This window comes from Eumetopias jubatus, unplaced genomic scaffold (assembly GCF_037043125.1).
Source record: "Eumetopias jubatus isolate StellerSeaLion01/CBP00866 unplaced genomic scaffold, mEumJub1_p1.0 scaffold_13, whole genome shotgun sequence".
Lineage (NCBI taxonomy): Eukaryota > Metazoa > Chordata > Mammalia > Carnivora > Otariidae > Eumetopias > Eumetopias jubatus.
Genome location: NW_028274819.1, coordinates 33,747,938 through 33,773,355, shown reverse-complemented (window position 1 = coordinate 33,773,355; position 25,418 = coordinate 33,747,938). Strand labels below are relative to the sequence as shown.

The following is a 25,418-nucleotide window of genomic DNA, read 5'->3' as shown; positions in this document are numbered from 1 at the left end:
GAAGTTTCATGTAATTTAACTTAAGTTTCAAAAGGGCCACTCTGCCTGTTGGTATGGTAGGGGTAAAAGATGGAAACAAGATTGGTTAGGAGACTTACAGATTTCTGCCAAGAGGTAGTGGTGGCTTGGATTAAGAAACTATAGCTTTGATAAATGATCAGTTTCTAGATATAATTTGAAGGTAGTTCAGACAGGAGTGATGGGCACTTAAATCCTTGTAGTCATTCAGCAAACCTTTACTGAATGACAAAGGCAGGTCAGACCTTATTCTGGATGGTAGGGACAAAGCAGTGAACAAAAAAGACAACAAAAATGAACAAAGCAGAAAACTGGCCCACAAATACCTTAGTAAGGGAAATAGATGAAGGTAAATAAAAATAACATTTGCATGTTAGAAACTGGTATGTGCTAAAGAGTAAAGCAAAGCAGAAAAATGGTATTTTATGCTCAGTCAACAGAATTTAATTAAGGGTCAGATATAAGATAAAAGAGAAAATGAGGAGTCGGGATATTGGCCTCTGTAGCTGGAAGAATGGAGTTGCTTTATTAAAGTGCTAATTGTTTCTGTATTTTATTATCCATGGGCTTGGGGAAACATTCTTGTGAACATAGTTTTTTTTTTTTTTTCTTTTAAATGACTTTAGGATCCCTCTCCAGTTGTGCCTTAACACATATTGACACACTTTGTTCCAAAACTTTTACTGATTTATATTGGTACAGAAAGCAAATGACTATTATCAGTTTCCCTAGTGTCTTGTCAGCAATGGATATTTTTATTTAAAATGAAAGATGCAAAAGAATATTTATGTACTAGCATAAAATAGTACCTTTTTTATTTTAAATTATTGGTCATGGAGATATTAAACCACATAAAAATAAGTAAGTTTTTACTAAATTTATCTCACCCTTATTTCTTGTTTGTTAACGATTTTTTATCTTTTATCTATTGGGATACTAATATTTATCTCTATAACCATCAACTTAAGGAGGATAGAAAGCTATGTTTATAATTGGAGATTCCACCCTTTTTCATTCAACAAATATGTTACAATTTTTACATAACCCAGTTATTTTTTTTATTTTTTTTTAAAGATTTTATTTATTTATTTGAGAGAGAGAGAATGAGAGATAGAGAGCACGAGAGGGAAGAGGGTCAGAGGGAGAAGCAGACTCCCTGCCGAGCAGGGAGCCCGATGCGGGACTCGATCCCGGGACTCCAGGATCATGACCTGAGCCAAAGGCAGTCGCCCAACCAACTGAGCCACCCAGGCGCCCCCCAGTTATTTTTTTTAACTTGTGTATATTTTATGGCTTCAAAGTTTCCTAAATCATCATCTTTCCAATACTACAAGAGGCAGTATTACATAGTGGCTAGGAATGTAAGGTTTAGGGCCAGATTTCCTGGGCTCTCCTGCCACACACCAAATATGAGACCCTAGGTAACTGCCTATATTTCCTCACCGGTAATGAAAGCTAGTAACAATACTTTTAAAAGATTTAATCAAATGTTATGTGAAAATAATATGACACTCTTCCCAGCGCTCAGACTAAAAACATTGGAATTATTGTTGACTTTTCTCTTTTAAATGCCACATCCAATAGAATTCTGTTAGTTTTCCTTTAAAAAAAATACATCCTTGGTTTGAACATTTCTTAGTCATGTATCACAACTGACCCAAAGCACATCCTCTCTACCTGATTATTGCAATAACTCCTACTTTGTTTCTTTGCCTCTGACCTTGGCCCCTTCAGCCTATTCTCATGTCAGCAGCTAGAGTGATTTTGTTAAAATCTGCTCAAATTCGATTCTGGTCAAATTCATCCAGTTGCACTCTTTAACTCAGAATGAAAACCAAAATCATTCTGAAAGGCCCAAGCCCTCTCTGATATGCTCCTACTTCCTCCATTACCACTTTAACATGATACCCTGCCACCTTCACTCTTGTTCACTCCTCACCAGTCACACTAATCTGGTTGTCTATGAACAGACAAAAAAGGCATGCTCCCACCTCAGGGCCTTTGCACTTGCTGTACCCTTTGCCTATGTTGCTCTTCCCACAGAGGTTCACTTACATTTTGGCATCTTTGCTCCAGGTTAGCTCAGGGAAGCCATCCTTAACCACCTTATTTAAAATTGCAAATCGTGGGGCGCCTGAGTGGCTCAGTTGGTTAAGTGACTGCCTTCGGCTCAGGTCATGATCCTGGAGTCCTGGGATCGAATCCTGCATTGGGCTCCCTGCTCAGCAGGGAGTCTGCTTCTCCCTCTGACCCTCCCCCCTCTCATGCTCTCTCTATCTCATTCTCTCTCTCAAATAAATAAATAAAATCTTTAGGGCACCTGGGTGGCTCAGTCATTAAGCATCTGCCTTCGGCTCAGGTCATGATCCCAGGGTCCTGGGATCGAGTCCCACATCGGGCTCCCTGCTCGGCAGGAAGCCTGCTTCTCCCTCTCCCACTCCCCCTGCTTGTGTTCCTGCTCTCGCTCTCGCTCTCTCTCTCTCTCAAATAAATAAAATCTTAAAAAAAATAAAATAAAATCTTTAAAATAAATAAATAAATAAAATCGCAAATCGCTGCCCTCCCCATTATCTCCCTGGCCTCTTTTTTTTTTTTTTTTAACTGATCATATCATCATTTAATAGATAGGAGTTATATTAGTTATTTTCTTAACTTTATCACTGTCAACTTCATGAGGGTAAAGATTTTTGTTCATTGTGATTCCTACTCCCTTCAAAGTAGAATATCTCTGGTACACTGTAGATCTAGCTCAATATATTGATTTAATGAAGTACACCTGATACATAGAACAGTTAAATAATTATTAGCAATCCACATGAAAAAGAAAACAAAACAAAACATTAGTTATAGGAATATTGTATATAAAGTTAGTGTGAGAAAAAAAAAATCCGGTATTTAACAAAAGAATACAAACTAAGTTAAGACATTTTTATGTTCAGGAAAAGTATATGTTAAGTCAGTAAGAGTAGAGATTTCTTGTTTCTGACCTGGGAACACTGTAGGAACCTTGCAAAAGACAAGACCAGAGAGTTAAATATACATTACAATGACAGGAATTTGCAATCTTGCTAATAGTAAAAGGAAAAAAGAAAGCTTTTATTATATACAGAAGAATCCTGTATAATTTCAAGAAAAACAAGAAGAAAGGCAAGCATACTTACATTCTTAACAATAAAAGGAAATTTTAAAAATTATGTCACTTATGATCCAGATTTTCCAAAATAGCAAGTCCATCTTTTTTTTTTTTCCTTTTTAAATTAACTCATCTACTAATGACCAAGTTGTGCTAGACTCTGTAGTAAATTAAACACACATGAAAAAAAGATTGAACACGGTCCTGGGATAATTTTGTCTAAATTCAGAAAAATATAAAGAATCACAAAAAGAAAGGAAGGCAGGAAAGAAGAAAGAGAAGGAGAAAGAAAGGGAGGGGAAAACCGAATGTGATGGAATTCAGGAGAGAAAAGGATCCATTGTATTTGGAGCTTTGGGGCAGGAAGGAGCCGAGGATCTGAAAAGCTTTCATGAAGTTGGTAGTATTTGGCAAGTCTTTCAAAACTGAGCTTTCTTCCAGCAAGATGATGATGTAAGGATGTTCCTGTTCCAGGAATATTTGTGTTATAGGAATTAAAGAGAAAGAAGAGAAACTAAATAAATTAAAATTAAGCTAAACAAAATATAAAAATCTCTGCCTAGAAAATGTAATCGTGAATGGGGTAAGGTTTAAATGAGTAGCGAACTTCTATAAATGGTATTTCTTGTATTCCGTGGTAAATGAGATCTATTAACATAAATTGCATTTTATCTTTTGTAAACATTAAGTTAGTAATCACACAGTTACTAGAGCCTAGAGGAGGACCCTTGGAGACCTTCTTCAAAAACCTCTATTACAGATGAGAAGACAGACTGCCAGGGAAAGCTTTGATGTAGGATTGTAGGACAGGGCAGATTTAGGCTAAGGAATCACAGTACTGTGACCTGCAGGTGGGTGCATGCTCCCAGCAAATGCTGCCCCTTTACCTACTGCTATTTAATCACAAAGGTCTCCTCCTAGCTTTCCAATATCAAAAGAAAGAAAAGGATGGGGAGAGAGGGAGAGGGAGGGAAAGATAGGGAGACAAGGAGAAAGGTAAGGAAAGAGAGGAGAAATAAAAGGGAAAAAAAAAAAGAGAGAAACTTCTGTGCCTTACAAACCAGCAAGCTGGGCATGATGGGGTTTTGGTAACTGATCCAACAAATTCACTCCAAAATTTCAGTTTCTTTCTCATTCATCTGACACCCACTCAATACAAGTCCAGGTTTTGCATTTTTTTCCTTCCGTCTAGACCATTTTTCCTCCAGTTACCTGTGTGGCTTACTGCTTCACCTTCCTGCATCTTTGCTCAAACGTTACTACAGTTCTCTGTACTGAAACAACATCCTCCCCACCTGGGACACCTCCCTCCTTCCCTTCTGCTGTCTATTTTCCAGCGCACTCACCACAAAATATGCTGGCTGTTTCCTTAACTGGTGTTGTTTATTGTTTTTCTCCTTGGACTTGAATATTCCATGACGGCGGGATTCTGTTTGCTGCTACATTTCTAACTCAACGTCTGGCATATCATAGGTGTTTAATAAATAATTGTTAAATGAATAAAATGTAATCTTCATAAATCGAGAGAAAACATTATAGTATATTCACAAACGTCAGTTTTGGAGTCAGATCTGAATGTGTTTGAGTTCTAGATGCACTCCTTACTGAATTAGTGACTTTGGCATGATACTTAATCTCCATCTGCATTAATTTATTTACTATTAAATGTAGGTAAAAAGCATACCCACATTTGTACAGATGTTATGGGGATTAAAGGAAATAATACCTGTAAGTTTCTGGCTCTTAGAATGTACTCAACAACTGTTAACATCAATCAGTGTTAGCTATTTTTTAATAGATCTGGTTTTAATCCTAAGTGCTTAGAGCATTTTAACGTAATTGGAAATTAATAACATACTAAGACATAATATTAACCTGTCCAGTCTTAATTCATACCACTGCTAAGATTCTGATAATCTAGCTGTACATGGCATAATATATATTATAGCAGATTTTAAGCATTACTACTAAAAGAAATTACTGCATATATTATAAACAATTTTTTATTCTGTTATAATACTAAGTCAAATGATTGAAATATTTAAAGCATTGTACATAGTTGTCTATGTCAAAATTTATGTTTGATAGGTGGTTAACAGATGGAATAAAATAACTCTCCAAAACATTTTCATTTATTTGGAAAGGCAAAATATATACGATTCTGTCTGTGTTTGAATTTGAAGAGAGGCTTCTATCATATGGAATACATATTGTGTGAAGCACATCAGCAGTTCTTGGTTGTCCTTACAGCCCATAGAGGTTTCTTGTTTTATACTCTTTTGCATTGATTACAGCTGATTGTTCAGATATATTCTTACAAGGTCCTACCCTTTTTATAATTCTAATAGTAATTAATTTTCAGTATTCTCTCTTTGTTTGCAGTTGTAGTTCAATCCCTGATATTTTTTAAAAGTTTTTTTCTTGTAATGTTTGTGAGAATTGCTTCTATGATTTCTCAGACTTCTGTCACTCTTCAGTCAAATTCACATTTAGAAAACTTTCCAACTTAGGGGGTGGGGGGATGGGTTGGCCTGGTGATGGGTATTAAGGAGGGCATGTTCTGCGTGGAGCACTGGGTGTTATGAACAAACAATGAATCATGGAACACTACATCAAAAACTAATGATGTAATGTATGGTGATTAACATAACAATAAAAAATTTAAAAAAAGAAAACTTTCCAACTTTTAAGAAAACATATTCTCAAAATTAATAGTTTTTAATTAGGCAAATAAATGCTTGGGAATCTATTGAGTTCTTAGAAATACCTTTATCTGGGGCACCTGGGTGGCTCAGTCGGTTGGTGTCTGCTTTTGGCTCAGATCATGATCTCAGGGTCCTAGGGTTGAGCTCCTTCTCCCACCCGTTCTGCCCCTCCCCCTGTTTGTGCTCTCTCACTCGCTTTCTCCTTCTCTCTCTCAAATAAATAAATAAAATCTTAAACTTTATCTTCACATTCAAAAGAGATGATGAGTTTGCATAATTCTAATTTTATTTTCAAAAAGTTTAAGTCCATTAAATAGCAGAGATGTATTTAATTTTTATGAAAGTTACTGTAGTGTCAGTATTAATCTACTAACAGGGAAGCTTTCGTGTTATCCCCCCCTTTTTTTTCTTTTTTTCCTTACTTTTTGGCTGGATGGGTCATAAGAATGTTATACTTGGTTAAACCTTGGAAAAGCACGAATAAAAGAGAGATTAGTACATTTAAAGAGAAAAGGAAGAAGGATAAAAGTGGATGTAATTTTCTCTTTCTCTTTTCTAGCCCTAGGGAAAGATAAGGATTACATGGATGACTCAGAACATGCTAATTATGACCGATCTCGGCTAATCAAAGACTCTGTTTCCAAAGATAATTCTGAATCCAAGGCAAAATTGTCTAAGGTAATACAAAGTAAACTATCAATAAGTCACTTGAAAGCAGTATTTCTAAAACCTTTCAATTATTTTCAATATTAATGTATATTTGCTGGAGAGGAGAAGAGGACATGCAGGTTAATATGTATCGTTAAGAACTTAAAGGTAGAAAGTTGTATGTAGACATCATATTCATTTATGTTATCAAACTTTTTTTTTAAAGATTTTATTTATTTATTTGACAGAGAGAGACACAGTGAGAGAGGGAACACAAGCAGGGGGAGTGGGAGAGGGAGAAGTGGGCTTCCTGCCGAGCAGGGAGCCCGATGTGGGACTCGATCCCAGGACCCCGGGATCATGACCTGAGCCAAAGGCAGACGCTTAACGACTGAGCCACCCAGACGCCCATCAAACATTTTTTAAAACAATCTGAAATGTAAAATTAACCTTTAGAGGGCTATGACCTCATTTTTTCATACGTTTTGAAAGGCAGCATGATTTCATGAGAGCATGGAATGGACCAAGATTTGAATTCTAGTTCCACTCCTTACTATTTGTGATCATTTAAGCAGGTTAATTAAACTCTCTGAGTGTTGTTTTTCTCATCTGTAAAGTTGTATTATGTTGTCTGCTTGACAAAATTATCTGGTGAGTGCCTGAGATAACTGTATGAATATATTTAGAGCATAGTAAACGCTGACTATATGGCAGGTTTTTATAACAACCTGGAAGCTGAGAATACCTCACTGAAACTCTAGTTCATCAGCAGATGAGTAACTGAGCTAGAGTTCAGTTTAAAAAAAAACCCTGGCTGCAGCAATCCCACCATCCCTCAAACAAAATGATTCTGTGGACTCTTCAAAGCATCTGAGTTTGGTCCTTTAATACCAAATACCGTCCCTTTTTCATATGTTCCAAGACAAATTCTGGCTCACTCCAAGCCCACTTTTTCCCCCCATTATTTCCTATTGATTAAAGTGGGAGTACTTTTGTAAAAGAAATTTGCAGTTTAACCCAGGGAATGACTTAGCTTTCAAGTCACTGCATGGCAAATAGTCCCATCCTTGAATATATATTTCTCTAATGTTTGACTTGGTTTGGCTTGGATTAGTTTTGTAAATCCCTTCATTAGTCACCACTAAAGCATCAGAGAAGAAATATGGCAGAACTTAAATATTACTCTCATAAATTAGACCAACATTAATAAATAGATGTAGGAATAAATGCGTGTGTCAAATTTCTTCATTCCTCTTTTGTTTTGTTTTGTTAAATGGGGTCAGTATTTTGTACCAATAATTCTTTGATTGTTTTTACAAATCAGGGGTTCATCTACCCTCTGTTTACTTCATCTGCCTTCCTGTGTCTGTCTGATCAACATGGTGTTTAGAATGTTTCTACTATCTGTAAACCATTGTTCCAAGTCACCTGAGAGAAGGAAGAGTTATCAGAAATATTGAGGAAAAAACAGATGTTGTTCCTCAAGATGCCCATAGCACCCAATAAGAAGACAACACAGTATGCTTTAAATAATTAGAAAATGAACTAAGATTAAAACAAATCTGTCTCATCTGCTTCTCTAGAAGCACCCACCAATGATACCTGCCATGTCATTTCTGTTCAACAGTAGCCATTTCTCAGTCTCACTTTGACTAGACTTGAATTGTAAAATATGAAAGTTAAGAACTTGTTAAAGGACACCTGGGTGGCATAGTCAGTTAAGCAGCCTACTCTTGACTTCAGCTCGGGTCATGATCTCAGGGTTGTTGATTCAAGCCCCGGGTAGAGCTCTGCGCTAAGCGGGGAGCCTGCATGAGATTCTCTCTCTGTCTCTACCCCTCCCCCCGCCCCCGCTCTCTCTCTCTGCCTCTCAAATAAATCTTAAAAAAAAAGAATAGTTAAACCTGCATGCCTCCCACCCCCCACCACTCCAGCAGCCCTCAGTTTGTTTCCTGAGATTAAGAATTCCTCATATCAGTGAGGTCATATGATACATGTCTTTCTCTGATTGATTTTTTTCGGTGGGGGGTGGGAGGGATGGGGTGGCTGGGTGATAGACATTGGGGAGGGTATGTGCTATGGTGAGCGCTGTGAATTGTGTAAGACTGATGAATCACAGACCTGTACCTCCGAAACAAATAATATGTTATATGTTTAAAAAAAAAAAAAAGAAGCTAGCAGGAGGGGAAGAATGAAGGGGGGGAAATTGGAGGGGGAGATGAACCATGAGAGACGATGGACTCTGAAAAACAAACTGAGGGTTCTAGAGGGGAGGGGGGTGGGAGGATGGGTTAGCCTGGTGATGGGTATTAAAGAGGGCACGTTCTGCATGGAGCACTGGGTGTTATACGCAAATAATGAATCATGGAACACTACATCAAAAACTGATGGTGTAATGTATGGTGATTAACATAACATAATAATAATAAAAAATAAACCCTGCATGCATGTTTTATTTTTGATGTTAAAATAAGAGAATGGTGTGTGATGATAGTAACAGACCAGTTGTTCAATCCAAGAAATGCCAGTGTAATGTCTTATTGAATCTGCCTGAATACATACTTTTCTGCTATTTCACTTCTACTCAAAATTAAAAAAAAAAATGTCATGCATCACCTAGATGTTTTTAGACTCACTCTTTTAGCTTCCATTAAAATATGTCTACTTTTATCCTTTCATAGGTTGGAGCACAGCATAAATTCCATTTGAACAAATGGTCTCATGACAAAAAGAAAAAAGTGTTTAAAAGCCAGTAACTGGTTACTTGCTTGTCTACAAATGAAGGGCAAAATAATCTGCTTAGAATACGTTATTTGTGTACATTTGTCACAGGGAACCTCAAAGAGCAGTGACCTATATTTCTACTGTTTGGACTACTAGCTAGATATCCTTCTACTTATAAATTTGTCACCTTCTTCTCACTCCATCCTACTACTAAATGATATGGGTATTTATACCCATATATGTGGGTATATATTACACTATATACATTTTAAGATGGAACTTATAAAATTGACAAGATTTCTTCATTTTTGTGCTATAAAACAGCAACTTTCATATTGTTTAAATTAACATGTATTAACATATGTATAAGTTCTGTGGCTGAAGATCTGTACCTCACACATTATTTGGTTGGGGTAATTGTACTGATTGCATATTATGCAATGCATTTGATATTTTATTTCTTTACAAAAGTTACTCATTGGTCTTTCTTCCTCATATCCACTCCATTTTCAGTGAGACATTACAGCATCTCCCATCAAGAGGTAGAATCATTAGGCTGGCCTTGGGCTTTGCTTTGGCCAGTAGACTGCTGCAGAAGTGGCAATGTGCCAACACTGAACCTTGGATGCAAAAGATCTTTTTTTTTTTAAGATTTTATTTATTTATTTGACAGAGAGAGAGAGAGAGACAATGAGAGAGGGAACACAAACAGGGGGAGTGAGAAAGGGAGAAGCAGGCTTCCCACTGAGCAGGGAGCCTGATGCGGGCAGGACTCCATCCCAGGACCCTGCCCGAAGGCAGACGCTTAACGACTGAGCCACCCAGGAGCCCCTGGACTCAAAAGATCTTGCACTTGCATTCTTTGTCTTGGGACTCTGCCTCCAGCATGTAAACTAGCCTGCTTAAGGATGTGGATCAGAGCCCAGTGAGCAGTTGCCCCAACTGAAGCAGAAATGAGAGTGGCAAAGACCAGGAAACTCAGACCTGTAAAAGTCCAGCTGAGATCAGAAGAACTACCCAGCTGGGCCCAGCTACCCATAGAATCATGATCTAAATAAAAACTGTTTGCTGAAGATTTGTTTCTCGGCAGTAGGAAATGGATGCAGCCTTAAATGTTAAAGGATAATGTGTTGGCTGATACCAGCTGATTGTTAACATAAAGTGAATTCTTCCTCAATTACTGAGAAGATTTGAAAAATTGTCCCTGGGTTTTCCAAAACATACTCAGATTGTCCATTTCACTCTACAGAGCCCAAGTATGTTTTAAATGTCATAACCTAAATAACATGGTAGCCTATCTAAAACATTCTGACATTGTTTATCTTTAAAAAAAAAAACCTCTATTTACAAAAGTGTTTTCTTTGTCATAACATTAAATCAGGGTAGAATTCCAAGATTACCTTCAGTTGAACTATGTGTATACAGATAGCAATCACAAATACCCACTAAAATTGGTGAAGAACTACTTTTTAAAGGCAAATTTATTTCTTTTTTTACATTTTGACAAAAATGCTCTGTATAGTGAATTGGACAATCTGAGTATGTTTTGGAAAACCCAAGGACAATTTTTCAAATCTTCTCAGTAATTGAGGAAGAATTCACTTTATGTTAACAATCAGCTGGTATCAGCCAACACATTATCCTTTAACATTTATGGCTGCATCCATTTCCTACTGCCGAGAAACAAGAGCCCAAGTATGTTTTAAATGTCATAACCTAAATAACATGGTAGCTTATCTAAAACATTCTGACATTGTTTATCTTTAAAAAAAAAACCTCTGTTTACAAAAGTGTTTTCTTTGAAAACAAATCTTCAGCAAACAGTTTTTATTTAGATCATGATTCTATGGGTAGCTGGGCCCAGCTGGATGATCCTCAGAAGCAATATCCCTCTCTCTGACAAAGAGCCATGCTGTACACACTAGCTGAGGTCTCTAGATGTGGGTAGTTTACAGGGAACATTACAGTTAGTTTAGGTGAGAAGGAGCAAATCTGTGAAGCAGAACCATGGTTTCTGAAGTGGACATTAATGAAGAATTTCCTGGGCGCCTGGGTGGCTCAGTTGGTTAAGCGACTGCCTTCGGCTCAGGTCATGATCCCAGGGTCCTGGGATCGAGTCCCACATCGGGCTCCCTGCTCAGCAGGGAGTCTGCTTCTCCCTCTGTCCCTCTTCCCTCTCACGCTCTCTATCTCTCATTCTCTCTCTCTCAAATAAATAAATAAAATCTTAAAAAAAAAAAAAAGAATTTCCTGCTGCTACTATCTATCCCTCAGGATGCTGAAAACAATTGCAGGTGTTACCAATAATGAATGAGTCTGGGAATATGAGTCTATATTCCAAATTACAGTGACTTCTCCTCTTAAAGGATGCTGGGTATCAAAACAGACAGGAAAAAGGTTATGGATCAGGAAAATCTTGACATGAATATTTTAGCAGTTCATTAAATTTAGATTTCAAAGCCATTCAATTTGACTGTGTCAACCGGCTTGGCAGATGGTGCTCATCTTTAACTCAACTGGTAGTAGGAATAATTCTCTATTAAGGCTGGAGATACATTGTATGTTGGAGAAGGTGAGAGCGATCTCCTGCAATATGTACCTTTCACATGGACATTGGCAACTATTTCATGGGCCTCAGTGGCTCTTTGCCTTCAAATTATGTACAGGGATCATTAGTAATTATGAACTTGTGTATTTTTTTCCTAGCAATGGTGAGATAATGATGACTTAAACTATAAATGACTGAACTTAGCCCTATGGGGCTGCCTTAATTGACAAGATTATATATGAAGTTAAATGCTTATTATTTGTATTTATTGGGATAGTCAGTTTCTAAGGAGAATCCTAATATTTATATAACTTTAGGACCTGAAGTAATATTTTTATTTAATAATACCATTGTGGGAAATGGTACCCTAAATATTTAATTTTCATATATATTATGGAATATACAGCAAGTTATCTTGGTCTATTCATCTTTTTGGCCAGCGCCTTAATAAATTTATTTTTTTTTTGCCTCGTATAAGAAGACTTCTTTACAGCAGCCCAAAAGATGCTTGGTCTTGTCTGCAGAGTCTTTGTCTCAGGTAGAAGAAAGCATTATCTTCACTGCAACCATAGGAGGGATCTCCTTTCCTTTTGCCATTTAAGTACTTACTTTGACCATCAGAAGCCTTCCCTAGTAAATACTGGGGACTTGTGCTACACTAGCTGATTGCTAGTATAGATTTTAGAGAAGATTTAGTATAAGATTTTGTAGAAGCCTTCCACATTAACTGTAGATTGCTTAAACCTAAATGTGGTGTGTGTGTGTGTGTGTGTGTGTGTGTGTGTGTGTGTGTGTGTGTGTGTGGTGTGCGTCATGATAAAGGCAGCATTTCACATCAGTGATGAAATATTGGTCTTTCAAACAGTCAAAGTCATTAAGGGGTTAAGCTATTTTTAGATGTCTACTCCACATCTTACACCAAAATGAATTATTGAAGAGCTAAATAGTTAATAAACTCAGAATGAATACCTAAATATAAAATAAGCATTTTTTTTCCTAATCACAGAACAGTAAAAATGACCTAAGTAGTCTTTTTAAACCCACAATGAAATCGATCATGGAAGCCTTGATAGATTTGACTATTTACATAGTAATCAGTGTCAAAGTTACAATAAAGTTAGAGTAAGGGATAAACTTATGATATGATAATGAACTGACACAGTAGAAATTATACAGGCCAAACAATAGTTCAGATTCTTAATTTATAAATATATAACATAAATGATAAATACAAGAGTGAAAAAATTGAAAAACAGTGTATTTTAACACATAAAACTATTAGCAGTACTAGCAATTGCAGAAATACAAATATCAGCAATGTTTTTTGAATCAAATTAGAAAAGAATTTTGAAAAAATAGTATTGACACTGTAAACTGTTACTTATTATTGCCTGCTGGTAGATGTGTATATTGATACTCATTTTCTGGAAAACAGTTTATCAATAAGGATTAAAAGCCTTAAAATAATCTTATCTTTTGACCCACTTCTAAGAATTTATCTGGAGAATATAATTTGATGTTAGCCCATATAATTATGTTTAAGGATGTTTCTCACACTGTAGTTTGTGAGGGGTTGGGGGTACTAAACACTTAAATGTTTGAGAGTAAAAGGTAAAATTAAAAATAACAATGCTCTCAAATACGATAATTGAAAGTAAACTTCCAAACTAGTTAAGAATGATGGGAAATAGTCATAATGTGTGATTATATAAGGAGGTTGTTATAAAAAGCAACATGTACAGTTTGATATCAATTATATAAAAATGTCTCTTATTGAGAAAATATTCAGAATTATACACAACAAATTTTTATAGTGTTTATCACTGGGTGGTAGAATTCAAATGGCATAAAGCTTATTTCATGTATTCTTAAATTTAAGCCATAGGTATTATCATATTATCCCCATTTTTAAAATTTTACACAGCTAATAAATGACCAAGGCAAGATTTGAAAAATAAGATGGTTCTCTTTCTCCAAACTATGTTTCCGCTTGCTACACTAGGAAGACAAGAACAGTTCAGGACTTCATGTTTGTAGTCTGGTAACCATCATAATTAGCATTTCTGTTTGTCCCCCTAATATGCCTTAATCACTTATACTCCAGAAGCTGTGGTAAACACTCTGTATGCATTATCTTATAACTTCCCATAACTCAGTGAAAGTAGTAGTCTCATTTTAGTAATGAAGAAAATAAAGGTTAAAGATGTTAAGGTTTCTTGTCCAGTCTCTGAGCTAGACAGGAACACAGCTGGATTATAGCATGTCTCTTTGATTCCAAAACCCTGTGCCTTTTGGACTCCAGTTAACTGACTTACAGTTAACTGTAAGAAGTATACTTACATATTAATCACACCTTTTTTTTTTTAAAGATTTTATTTATTTATTTGACAGAGAGAGACAGTGAGAGCAGGAACACAAGCAGGGGGAGTGGGAGAGGGAGAAGCAGGCTTCCCGCTGAGCAGGGACCCCGATGCGGGACTCGATCCCAGGACCCTGGGATCATGACCTGAGTCGAAGGCAGACGCTTAACGACTGAGCCACCCAGGCGCCCACATATTAATCACACCTTTATAAAACCTTGAAATATTGTTTTGAAGTAGGCAGCTCTGCTTTTTTTTTTTTTTAGATTTATTTATTTATTTTAGAAAGAGTGAGCAAGCTGGGGGTGGGGGGAGGGAGAGAGAATCTTGAAGCAGACTCCCCGCTGAGCATGGAACCCAATGAAGGGCTGTATCCCATGACCCTGAGATCATGACCTGAGCCAAAATCAAGAGGCTGCCCAACCGACTGAGCAACCCAGGCACCCCTCTGCTTTTTACTGTGTGGTCAACTCACAACATCCCAGAAGTGGATTGACCTGTTTGTGATTTACTTTTGTATCAACAAATAACTAAGTAAAAAGGCAGGAGTTTGTTTCAGCTTAATATTACCCAACTTCAGCAAAAGTAGCCACAAGGGAGAAGGTGTATATTCTTTGGGGTTACAGAACAATCAGTGGATGAAATATTTTCAAATGCACCTACCATATAGAATGGGAACTCCCCTTGTCAATCAGAAAAAAAAAAAAAAACAGTTCAACAGCTATGTCTAGAACAGTGGAACAGAAGGCTAGGAAATCAGGACATGGAGACATTTTAATTATGAGAGTAGATTTAGGTGAGGGATGAATTTCATGAGGTTGATGTCTCTAGTTCTTTCAAAGCTATATAGAAAAAGATATGCCTACTTAGGAAGTCTTATTTCATAGCCAGTACAAGTAAACAAACAAGATGCACAGATATTTTCTCTCTCCTGACGCTAATGTTTAGGTAATAAGACATATAGGAGCCTTCCTGAATCATCAACTAACTGGTTTTCTCCATGAGAGATCTTTTGCCTAAGCCTCCCTGGAGTACTTAGCTCTAAAATGAGAGCTGCAATAACTTGTCTGCTGACTTTGTGCATCTGTTTATGGGATGTGAAAGTAAGCTCAATAAATCAGTGTGTCAGCATACCAGTTAAATGGTTCAGATAATTGTTCTACTTGATATTTATACATTCGATCAATGATAGGCTCACATCAAACCAGTTCTGTGCTTAGACATGAAGCCTGGCAGAGAAGACACATCAAGACATCAGATAAAGGGCTAGTATCCAAAATCTATAAAGAACTTATCAAACTCAACACCCAAAGAACAAACAATCCAATCAAGAAATGGACAGAAGACATGAACAGACATTTTTCCAAAGAAGACATCCAAATGGCCAACAGACACATGAAAAAGTGCTCAACATTGCTTGGCATCAGGGAAATCCAAATCAAAACCTCAATGAGATACCACCTCACACCAGTCAGAATGGCTAAAATTAACAAGTCAGGAAATGACAGATGTTGGCAGGGATGTGGAGAAAGGGGAACCCTCCTACACTGTTGGTGGCAATGCAAGCTGGTGCAGCCACTCTGGAAAACAGTATGGAGGTTCCTCAAAAAGTTGAAAATAGAGCTACCGTATGATCCAGCAATTGCACTACTGGGTATTTACCCCAAAGATACAAATGTAGGGATCCGAAGGGGTACGTGCACCCCGATGTTTATAGCAGCAATGTCCACAATAGCCAAACTGTGGAAAGAGCCTAGATGTCCATCAACAGATGAATGGATAAAGAAGATGTGATATATATATATATATATATATATATATATATATACAATGAAATATTATGCAGCCATCAAAAAAATCCCCAAACTTGCCATTTGCGACGACGTGGATGGAACTGGAGGGTGTTATGCTGAGCAAAATAAGTCAAACAGAGAAAGACATGTATCCTATGACCTCACTGATATGAGGAATTCTTCATCTCAGGAAACAAACTGAGGGTTGTGGAGTGGTGGGGGGGTGGGAGGGACGGGGTGGCTGGGTGACAGACATTGGGGAGGGTATGTGCTATGGTGAGCGCTGTGAATTGTGTAAGACTGATGAATCACAGACCTGTACCTCTGGAACAAATAATACATTATATGTTAAAAAAAAAAAAATAGTAGGAAGGGAAAAATGCAGGGGGGGAATCGGAGGGGGAGACGAACCATGAGAGACTATGGACTCTGAGAAACAAACTGAGGGTTCTAGAGGGGAGGGGGGTGGGGGGATGGGTTAGCCTGGTGATGGGTATTAAAGAGGGCATGTTCTGCGTGGAGCACTGGGTGTTACATGCAAACAATGAATCATGGAACACTACATCAAAAACTAATGATGTAAAGTATGGTAATTAACATAACATAATAAAAGAAAATTTAAAAAAATAAATGATTGAACCATTAAAAAAAAAACTGTTACTTGAACACATTTAAAGTCAAATTTACTCATTAATATCCCACCTCCAAGCCTCCCCCCGCCAGGCTATGTGTGTAGCAGAAGGAACACAGGATTGGGAGTTGGAACATTAATAATAATAACGCTAATATTAAATAACTACAATGGTTAATATTTATTAAGGACTTTTCAGAGATTTTTTGATGATCTATATTGTTTTAGCCACACAACAACTCTAAAAAGGTAGAGTCTGTGTTTATTCCCATCTCATAGGTGGGGAAATGGAGGCTCGGAATGACCAAGTGATTTCCCTGTTAATATATGGTTGGGGAAGCAGTGGGCTGGAGTTATATAGTGTCCACCACACTGAGAAGCACTAGGCTATGTTGTACAGAATGGAAGCATGCACAAGGGACTATAGAAGCCACGAGACAAGTTTGTCAGGTAGAGAACAGGTTCACATTACTGGGGAATTAATTATCATATGCATTAGAGACCATGAATTTTGTGCTTTCCTCAATGCTTTATGCTTAAGAAAAAATACAATAAAACTGAGACTCCTGTGCTCAGATCCTAATAAACTATAAAATACCCGTCCCTTCGGTGCTGTTTCTAGCCCTTCGCCTTCCCAGGTCCTTTTCTTCCATTCCCACCAGCATGCAGACTTCTTAATCTCACCCAGTGAGCCCATCAGAATATGAATATTTTGAGTGGCTGTCACTCCTCTTAAAAGAAAAAACAACAACAAAAATAAAGCTCTGTTGTACTTATTAAATGATTTCTGTTGCTTGTGGACTTTTTTTAACTGAGTCGTTGCTGTTGACTTCCTTGCAAGATACAAATGAAGAGTTGGGATCAGGGTCTCAGTCATGGAAACCTGGATGATTTGATTAATCCCTTGATGCCAAAGGCAGTTTAAACACAAAGATTACAATAATCTACCCTTTGTTGTTTAAAGGTTTCAAACTATTGTGTGAGGTTAAAATTTCCTATTTTGTGGCTTACCGGAAAATCAAATTTTAAGCACGTTGATTAATCCGAGGCCATATCAAGGGAGTGGCTATTTCTTCAGTGTCTTGTCAGTCCCAATTACAAGCTGTCCTGTGGAGGCTTTCTTGACAGAAATAAATGTAACCCTCTGTTGCATCTCACTATATGAATGTTAACCCAGAGGGGGACAAAAATGTTCAATTTTATTTATTTATTTTTAGATAAAAGTTACTTCTATTGCTTTCAGATTACAATCACTTCATTATATGCAGCCCAGAGCCAATATGATGCATGTTGTCAAGTTTAATGGATGCAGGATTTTTCAGAAACCACAAAGGTTTCTATTGTAACTTCCCGCCATGAACTAGAAAATAGGCAAACTTCCTTGAAAGTCTGAAAAAGAAAAAAAAGGAAATCCTAGTGAACACCATTCAGCTATCAAAAACATTTCCTGGCTCACCAATAAAAAAGTTAGTTTTCTTTGCCAGACCACTATTATTCAGACTGAAACATACCTGCTACCTTTTATGTTAATCTGCCCAACTCATTCAAATAACATAAGAAGGTGCAATAGATTCTTAAAAATTGACAGCAAAATTATCAAAATGTCACTGACATTATATGACTAAATGCCACTTAGGTGAATCATCCATAGAACTATTAACCAATGACACAGGAAGGCATCCCTCAAACCCCACCTCTAGGCAACCCTCTTAAATCAATCAAAAAAAAAAAAAAAGAGAGAAAGAGAAAAACCGATGAGAAGTTCTTATAAAGAGATGAGTTGTCTTTTTTTTTTTTTTAAATCATTATGCAGACTCAGGCATTTAAAGAGTTGTCTAAAAACCCTCCAGTCAAATGCTTCGTGCAGCATTCAATATGTAACACTCTAGCTAATGGAAAAAAAGCAGGCAGTGGAAGGGAGAACTTTCTGTTGTCATGCTGAAGAGTGCTTTAAAGAAGATTGTCATTTGCAATTCTGTTGTCAGCAATGAAGGATTCCAAATGCAGCTGAACCCAGAATTCTGACCGTGGTATGTTTCACAGTACATCCATCTAGGAATTCTATATTACTTTTCTGTTTCCTTAAAACTATGTAGAGAAGCCAATTAAGAATAATTGATATTGGTTTCAGAATGGGGGATGAGTGTATCTCTTATTTCAAAATATTAGAAATGCATTTTTAAAAATAAGAAATATATGATCTAAATTGTTATATTGTGAGCAGCTGTGTTTATTTTGCATGTAAAACAAATGGCACCTCCTTGAAGTTTTGATTATTTTTAAATGCATTTGATTATTGGTTTCATTGAAATTGTTACAAATTCCACTGTAAAATTAATTCTTGATTCAAGAATATATAAAATACAATTATTTGTAAAAGTATGTATTTTTAAAATGTTATTAAGAAATTATTTTTATACAAGATATTTTAGTAAAAAATTTCAGTCAAAATAGAAAATCTGAGAAAAACAGCTGAATTTAAAGAAGCATAACTCGCAGCATAACATGTTAAAGTAAACAAGTGACACAGCTGTGGAAGTCACTGTGATTTAAGCTATGATACAAAATGTTTCAACCAGCTAACTTTACTTTCTCCTGGTTTAAAGGTGGTAAAATTATTATTGTTTCCATTCTCGAGGCTTCATTTTAATTTCTTTGTTTAAAAAATATTAACTGCTTCCCTTTGGAGATCAGAGGTTCAGTTTCTAAATCTGCATTTATGGTTAGATCACTTAAAATGGATATGGAAATAAGTGTCCTTTTCTTTAAGAAAAAGTAAGTACTTAAAAGAGTCCTTACATAGTATTTAAAATATAAAAATCAGTGAACAGGAAAGGTATACTCAAATATATTCTCTGTGGAAGTAAATTACTAAGATGATATTTAAAGCTCACATATTTTTAAAATGTTTATGTCATTGAGAACCCACCAGAAATCATAATCTATGCTCCATCAGAGACTGTTCCTACTTAGAAAGGCTTGGCTTTTGGTTTTCTTTAGCTGAACCACAAAACCTTTGATTTTGAGTAAATAAAAGTGGGTGGAGAGAGAATAATAGAAGGTAGCCTAAAAAGCAGCACTTAGTGCAATGCTTATCACATTATAGAAATGCAAGCAGTATTTTGTTTCTCTCCTCTCTTTTTAGTTCCTTCCTAACTTTTTATTTTTTTTTCCTTCCTAACTTTTTAAAAGAATATTTACACTTGCTTCATAATTTTGACTCTTTCAGTGGATACATACATCTTATCGTATGGTATTCAAAACCACATTTTATCCACTTATGCAGGTCAGATAACTCAGGTGTTTGGGATCCAGGCTGAAGTCTTGTCTTCAATGATTAATTTTCTATCTTTTCTGTGACCCCACTGATACTGTGTTGCTCAATGAGTCAGCTCTATTTTATAGGACACTCCAAATGTGAAAACCTAATGATTCCCCTTAAATAAAGTAACTAGAATCACTATGGCAAATTTCAACTCAAAGGCAAAGTGTCAGATAAATCATCCAGATCAATTCATTGTTTGAACCATCTTGAGAGAAGTAGGGAATGCAAATGTTCCATAATTATACCTGAATTTAACTGAATTAATACTCAGCCATCAGTATGAAAGTAGCTTTATATTTGAAGACTCTTTTCAGGAAAGAGTATGTGCTGCATAATTATACTTCATATCCACGAGAAATATGCATGCTTTACTACCTTAAAAGCAAACTTATAAGCAGAACTATCACTAATTATTAGGTTGAAATATATAAAAAATTTCTTTTGGGGACATTTTTTTTCTTTGATAAAATGAGAGACTACATTTAGTGTTATGTAAGTGATACACTGTGTATCACTATACCTCACATTCTTAGAAATTTTGGCTGCAGCCACTTCTAAACAAAGTAGGTATGTTTTGTATTCTAACAAGATACCTTACAGCAGTTGTTGTCAGACTGAGAATAGCAGAATCACTTGTAGGCCTTGTTAAAAAAAACAAACAGATGACCAGCCTCTACCCCCAGAGCTTCCAATAACAATAATTCCAGTTGAAGCCTGATAATTTGCATTTCTAACAAGTTCTCAGATGACGTTGATGCTCCTGGTGCTGGCCCCACATTTGAGAATGACTGCTTCAAATTTTCTCTTAGCCTCTCCAGTGGACTCTGCATTTTGAGAGCCTACCACGTGCCCGACTCTATACTAAGGCTGGATATGCATTCGTGAATAAAAGAGGCAAAATCTCTATGCTGGCAAAGTTTGTAGTCTAGTGGAGGAATCAGAAAATAAATAAGTAAACCAACCCAAATATCTGTTTACAAGTTGTCGTTAAGTGGGTCCTTAGGAGAGGAAGGGGAGCTACTTGGGGCAATCTCTCAGAAGAGATTAAAGACAAGAAATGAAAGAGGGGAGGTCAGCTGAGGAGGGAAGAGTGGGAGAAAGACGCATTCCCGGCAGAGTGCCCTCGAGGAGGGCCTTGGGGTGGGAAAGAGCTTGGTGTGTTTGAGAAACTGATATGTGGCCTGTGTGGCAGGAACACAGAGACTGAACACCAGGATGGCCGAGATGAGAGGAGAGAGAGAGGTAAGCAAGCGCAATGCTGTAAAGGCTTGTGATGGGGAGTTTGGATTTTATTCTCACTTTGAAGGGTTTTGAACAGATGTCTGTTTTCATGAGATCACTCTGTACATGAGGGTGGGGTAACAATGGTGGAAAGTGGGGATGATATTACAGCACTCCAGCCGGAAGAGGACTGTGGTTTAGCTGGGAATGGTTGCGGTTGAGCTGGGTGCATCAGTTTCTAATATCAAAATGTGGAAAGCACTTAGATATCTAACCACAGAGATGACAATTATTTAAAAAATCACCTTGAGGTTGATTATAATGACATGGAAACATGTCAAGGAAATAAAAAGAGAAAGCAGTTTTGAAAGCAAAATTATAATCGTGTGTGTGTGTGTGTGAGAGAGACCAATTATAATAGTAAGATTACAGGTGATTTTTATTCCCGTTATTTTTTATGCAATATGAAAAGAGGCCCATTATCATAAAATTCCTAAATTCAAATATTTAATGAGAAAGAAAACGCTATGCCTTTGAGAAGGCAATCATGATTTGAATGATTAATTAAGTCAGTTGTGGTGTGTGTGTGTGTGTGTGCACGTGCGTGCACACATACACATTCCAGACACGATGCAAAGTACAGTGGATACAAAATGAATAAAATCTAGTTCTTGTCCTCAAAAAGTTTGCAGTTTAGGGCGCCTGGGTGGCTCAGTCGTTGGGCGTCTGCCTTCGCCTCAGGTCATGATCCCAGGGTCCTGGGATCGAGCCCCGCATTGGGCTCCATGCTCCGCGGGAAGCCTGCTTCTCCCTCTCTCACTCCCGCTGCTTGTGTTCCCTCTCTCTGTCAAATAAATAAAATAAAATCTTTAAAAAAAAAAAGTTTGCTGTTTATTGGATAATAGGGAAATAAGAGCAATGGGTCTCAAATGTTAGAGTAAGAATTATCCTTTATGCTGTTCGACATCCCTTCCAGGTACCAATTGCTCCTATCACAAACACCCTAATAAATCTTGAATATACTCTCCTTTTTCCATGCCCCTTGCCTTTGCATGTAGAGTTTTCTTCCCCTCCCCCCATTCATTTTTTCAGGAATCGAATCACATACTATTTTTAAATACGTTTTTAAAGAGGAGTTATAGGTTTACAACAGAATTAAGCAGGAGATAAAGAGATTTCCTGTACCTCCTGTGCCCCCACATGCATAGCTTCTCCCACTGTCAACATCACTCACCGAAATGTACATTTTTTACCAAGGGTGAATCTGTATTGACACATCATGATCATCAAGTCCATAGTTTACGGTTCACTCTTGGTGGTGTACTGTCTATGGGTGTGGACAAATGTTTAATGACATGTAGCCATCATTATAATATCATACAGAGAACTCTTCCGTAAAAATCCTTTTTGCTCTGCGTATTCATCTCTTCCCACTTCCAAGCCCTTCCCCCAACCTATACAGCAACCACTGATCTTTTTATTCGTGTTTTTATTGTTTGCATAGCTTTGTCTCTTCCACAATGTCATATAGTTGGGATTATACAGTACATCGTCTTTTCAGATTGGCTTTTTTCACTTAGTAATACCCATTTAAGGATCCTCTATGTCTTTTCACAGCTTTATCACTCATTTACTTGTAGTGCTGGAGCGGGATAATATTCCATTGTGTGGAGGTACCAGAGTTTAGTTATCCCTTCACTTACTGAAGGACATCTTGGTTGCTTCCAAGTTTTGGCAATTATGACTAAAGCTGCTCTCAACATCCATAGCAGGTTTTTGTGTGGACACAGGTTTTTAGCTCCTTTGGGTAAATACCAAGGAGAACAATTTCTGGATCACACAGTAAGAGTATGTTTAGTTTTGTACGGAATCCCCAAACTGCCTTCCAAAGTGGCTATTTTGCATGCCCACCAACAATGAGTGAGAGCTTCTGTTGTTCCACATCCTTGCCAGCATTTGCAGTTTTCGGTGTTTCGGGTTTTGGCCATTCTAATAAGATGTGTAGTGGTAACTCGTTGTTTTGATTTTCATTTCCCTGATGACATATGATGTGAAGTATTTTTTCATATGTGTAGTTGTCATTTTACATCTTCCTTGGTGAGGTGTCTGTTAAATGATCACATACCATTTTTTAATTGGGTTTTTTTATCATTGAGTTTTAAGAGTTCTTTGTTTATTTTCGATAAGTCCTTTATCAGATGTGTCATTTGAGAATACTTTCTCCCAGTCTGTGGCTTGTCTTTCTTTCTTTTGATACTGTATTTCCCAGAGCAGAAACTTAATGAAGTTCTGCTTATGAATTATTTCTTTCATGGATCGTGTCTTTGGTGTTATATCTATAAAGTTATCAGCATATTCGAAGTCATGTGAGGTTTCTCCTGTGTTACCTTCTAGGAGTTTTATAGTTTTATGGGCTACTTTTAGGCCTATGATCAATTTTTAATTATTTTTGTGAAGAATGTAGGACTATGCTGGTGGCAGCTTCTTCTTCTTCTTCTTCTTCTTCTTCTTCTTCTTCTTCTTCTTCTTCTTCTTCTTCTTCTTCTCCTCCTTCTTCTTCTTCTTTTGCATTTGGGTGTTTAGTTGTTCCAGCAACACTTGTTGAAGAGAACATATCCCTCCTGAATGAAGATGTGTTCTCTTTGTCTGGAGAGTCCTTTTATCTTTGCTCTCATGGCACTGTTGCTCACCCCTTTTATAGCACAAATCACACCAAATTGTAATCATTTGTCCCTGCCATTTGTGTACCTGACTAAATTACTCTCTCTTGAAGGATGAAGATCATGGATTATTTTTCTTTGTAATTGCATTACACCTTGCACAGAGCCCGACTCGTAACGGGAACTCACGATAAACTTGTCAAATGAGTGAACGTGAGAGAGAATATTAGAACTTTAGGTGGAATAAAGTTATTAGTGGCTTTCAAGAGTTAAGATAAAGTTTATGGAGAAGAGGAAATCAAGTGTGTCTTCAAATAAAAATTTTTGGGTATTTTTGCTTCTAGGAATTTGTTTTAATAAAACACTTAGAGATATTAACAGAGATACAAGAACAAGGATATTCATGACATCATTATGAATCATAGTGAAGGATAATTTAGCAAAACAAGCCAAAATATCCTTCAGTCGAATGTAAATAAATAATGATCTAACCATAGAACTGAGTAGGGTTCAGCTATTTAACACCGTTTGGCTGTTTAACAGTGCAATAAGACACAGTCAGCCTGAACCACTCGTCCTCAAGTGGGCCGATGGCACAACAAAAAATAATGGGAATATAAAATTGAGGTATTTTCCACCCTTGGTTCTGGGATTACCTGACCCAGCGGATCTAGCCCACACAAGCTGCTGAGACTACAAAGCCATGGACACTCCCCCCTGAAGAGCTAGGAAAATTTTAGAGAGCCCCAGTATCATGGACCCTTAATCCCATGTGTTCTTTGCACTAAAGCAAGATGAAAATAGCCCATGACTCTTACCTGGAACAGACTTTGTTTTTGGCCTAACTCAAATGAAATAAGATAAAATTTTATGTATTGATGTAAAGATGTCCAGTGGACTTTTCCTGTTGTTTACCCAAACATCACTTCCTTTGTGGTTCAAGTGGAACCGACCCTCTCTCCTTACCCTAAAATTGCCAATCAGAATTCTCCATCCTCTTGATTATAAATACAGGGATATATGAGGACAAGATCCTCAAGCTGAATTCTTCTATGGGATGTTCTCCAAGAGCTATAAGGAAAGATACTCCCTCCCCACCGAGAGGAAGAAAGATATTTTTAAAAAGGGAAGGGATGAGACAAACAGAAAAACAGAAACAAAAACAAAAACAATTAAGAGACAGAGAAAAGATGTAATAATAGAGAGAGTGAGAATTTTGACAACTGCATTTGAATCTCCAGAACCAGATGTTTTTGAAGTTAACTAGCTCTACTCCTGGACTTTTTAGAGGTAGAGAGCTGAATAATTTTTCCAGGGTTAGCAGAAAAAGCCTTTTGTGGTTAGAGGAAATTACAGTTGTCTGATTTGTGCTGGATTTCTGTCATTTGGAACCGAAAAAGTCCTGATTGATAGATAGTTATGATATCCTGTTGAGTAAGAACAGATTTTATAACAATATGTATAAAATTCTGTGTGTATGCCTGTGTTATATATTGCACTGTGTGTATCATATAAAAATATGCACACACACACATACAGTTACATCTATATTTGGGGGGAGAAAGAGGAAAGAATGAGAAATGTTACTCTGAACTTTTACTGACAATTATCCTTGAGCTGCTATCTCTAGCAATACTCGCTCTCTCTATTTT

General features: G+C 37.0%; 1 protein-coding gene across 3 annotated transcripts in view; it reads left to right on the top strand.

Moving 5' to 3' along the window:
- The window catches only part of ANO3 (anoctamin 3), a 429,391-nt gene that overhangs the window by 255,099 nt on the left and 148,874 nt on the right, over window positions 1-25,418 (top strand). For all 3 annotated transcript variants that reach the window (XM_088017428.1, XM_028117691.1, XM_088017429.1), the window contains one exon: window positions 6,416-6,534. In XM_088017428.1, the coding sequence (XP_087873554.1) occupies window positions 6,416-6,534 (119 nt within the window). The remainder of the gene's footprint in view (window positions 1-6,415; window positions 6,535-25,418) is intronic.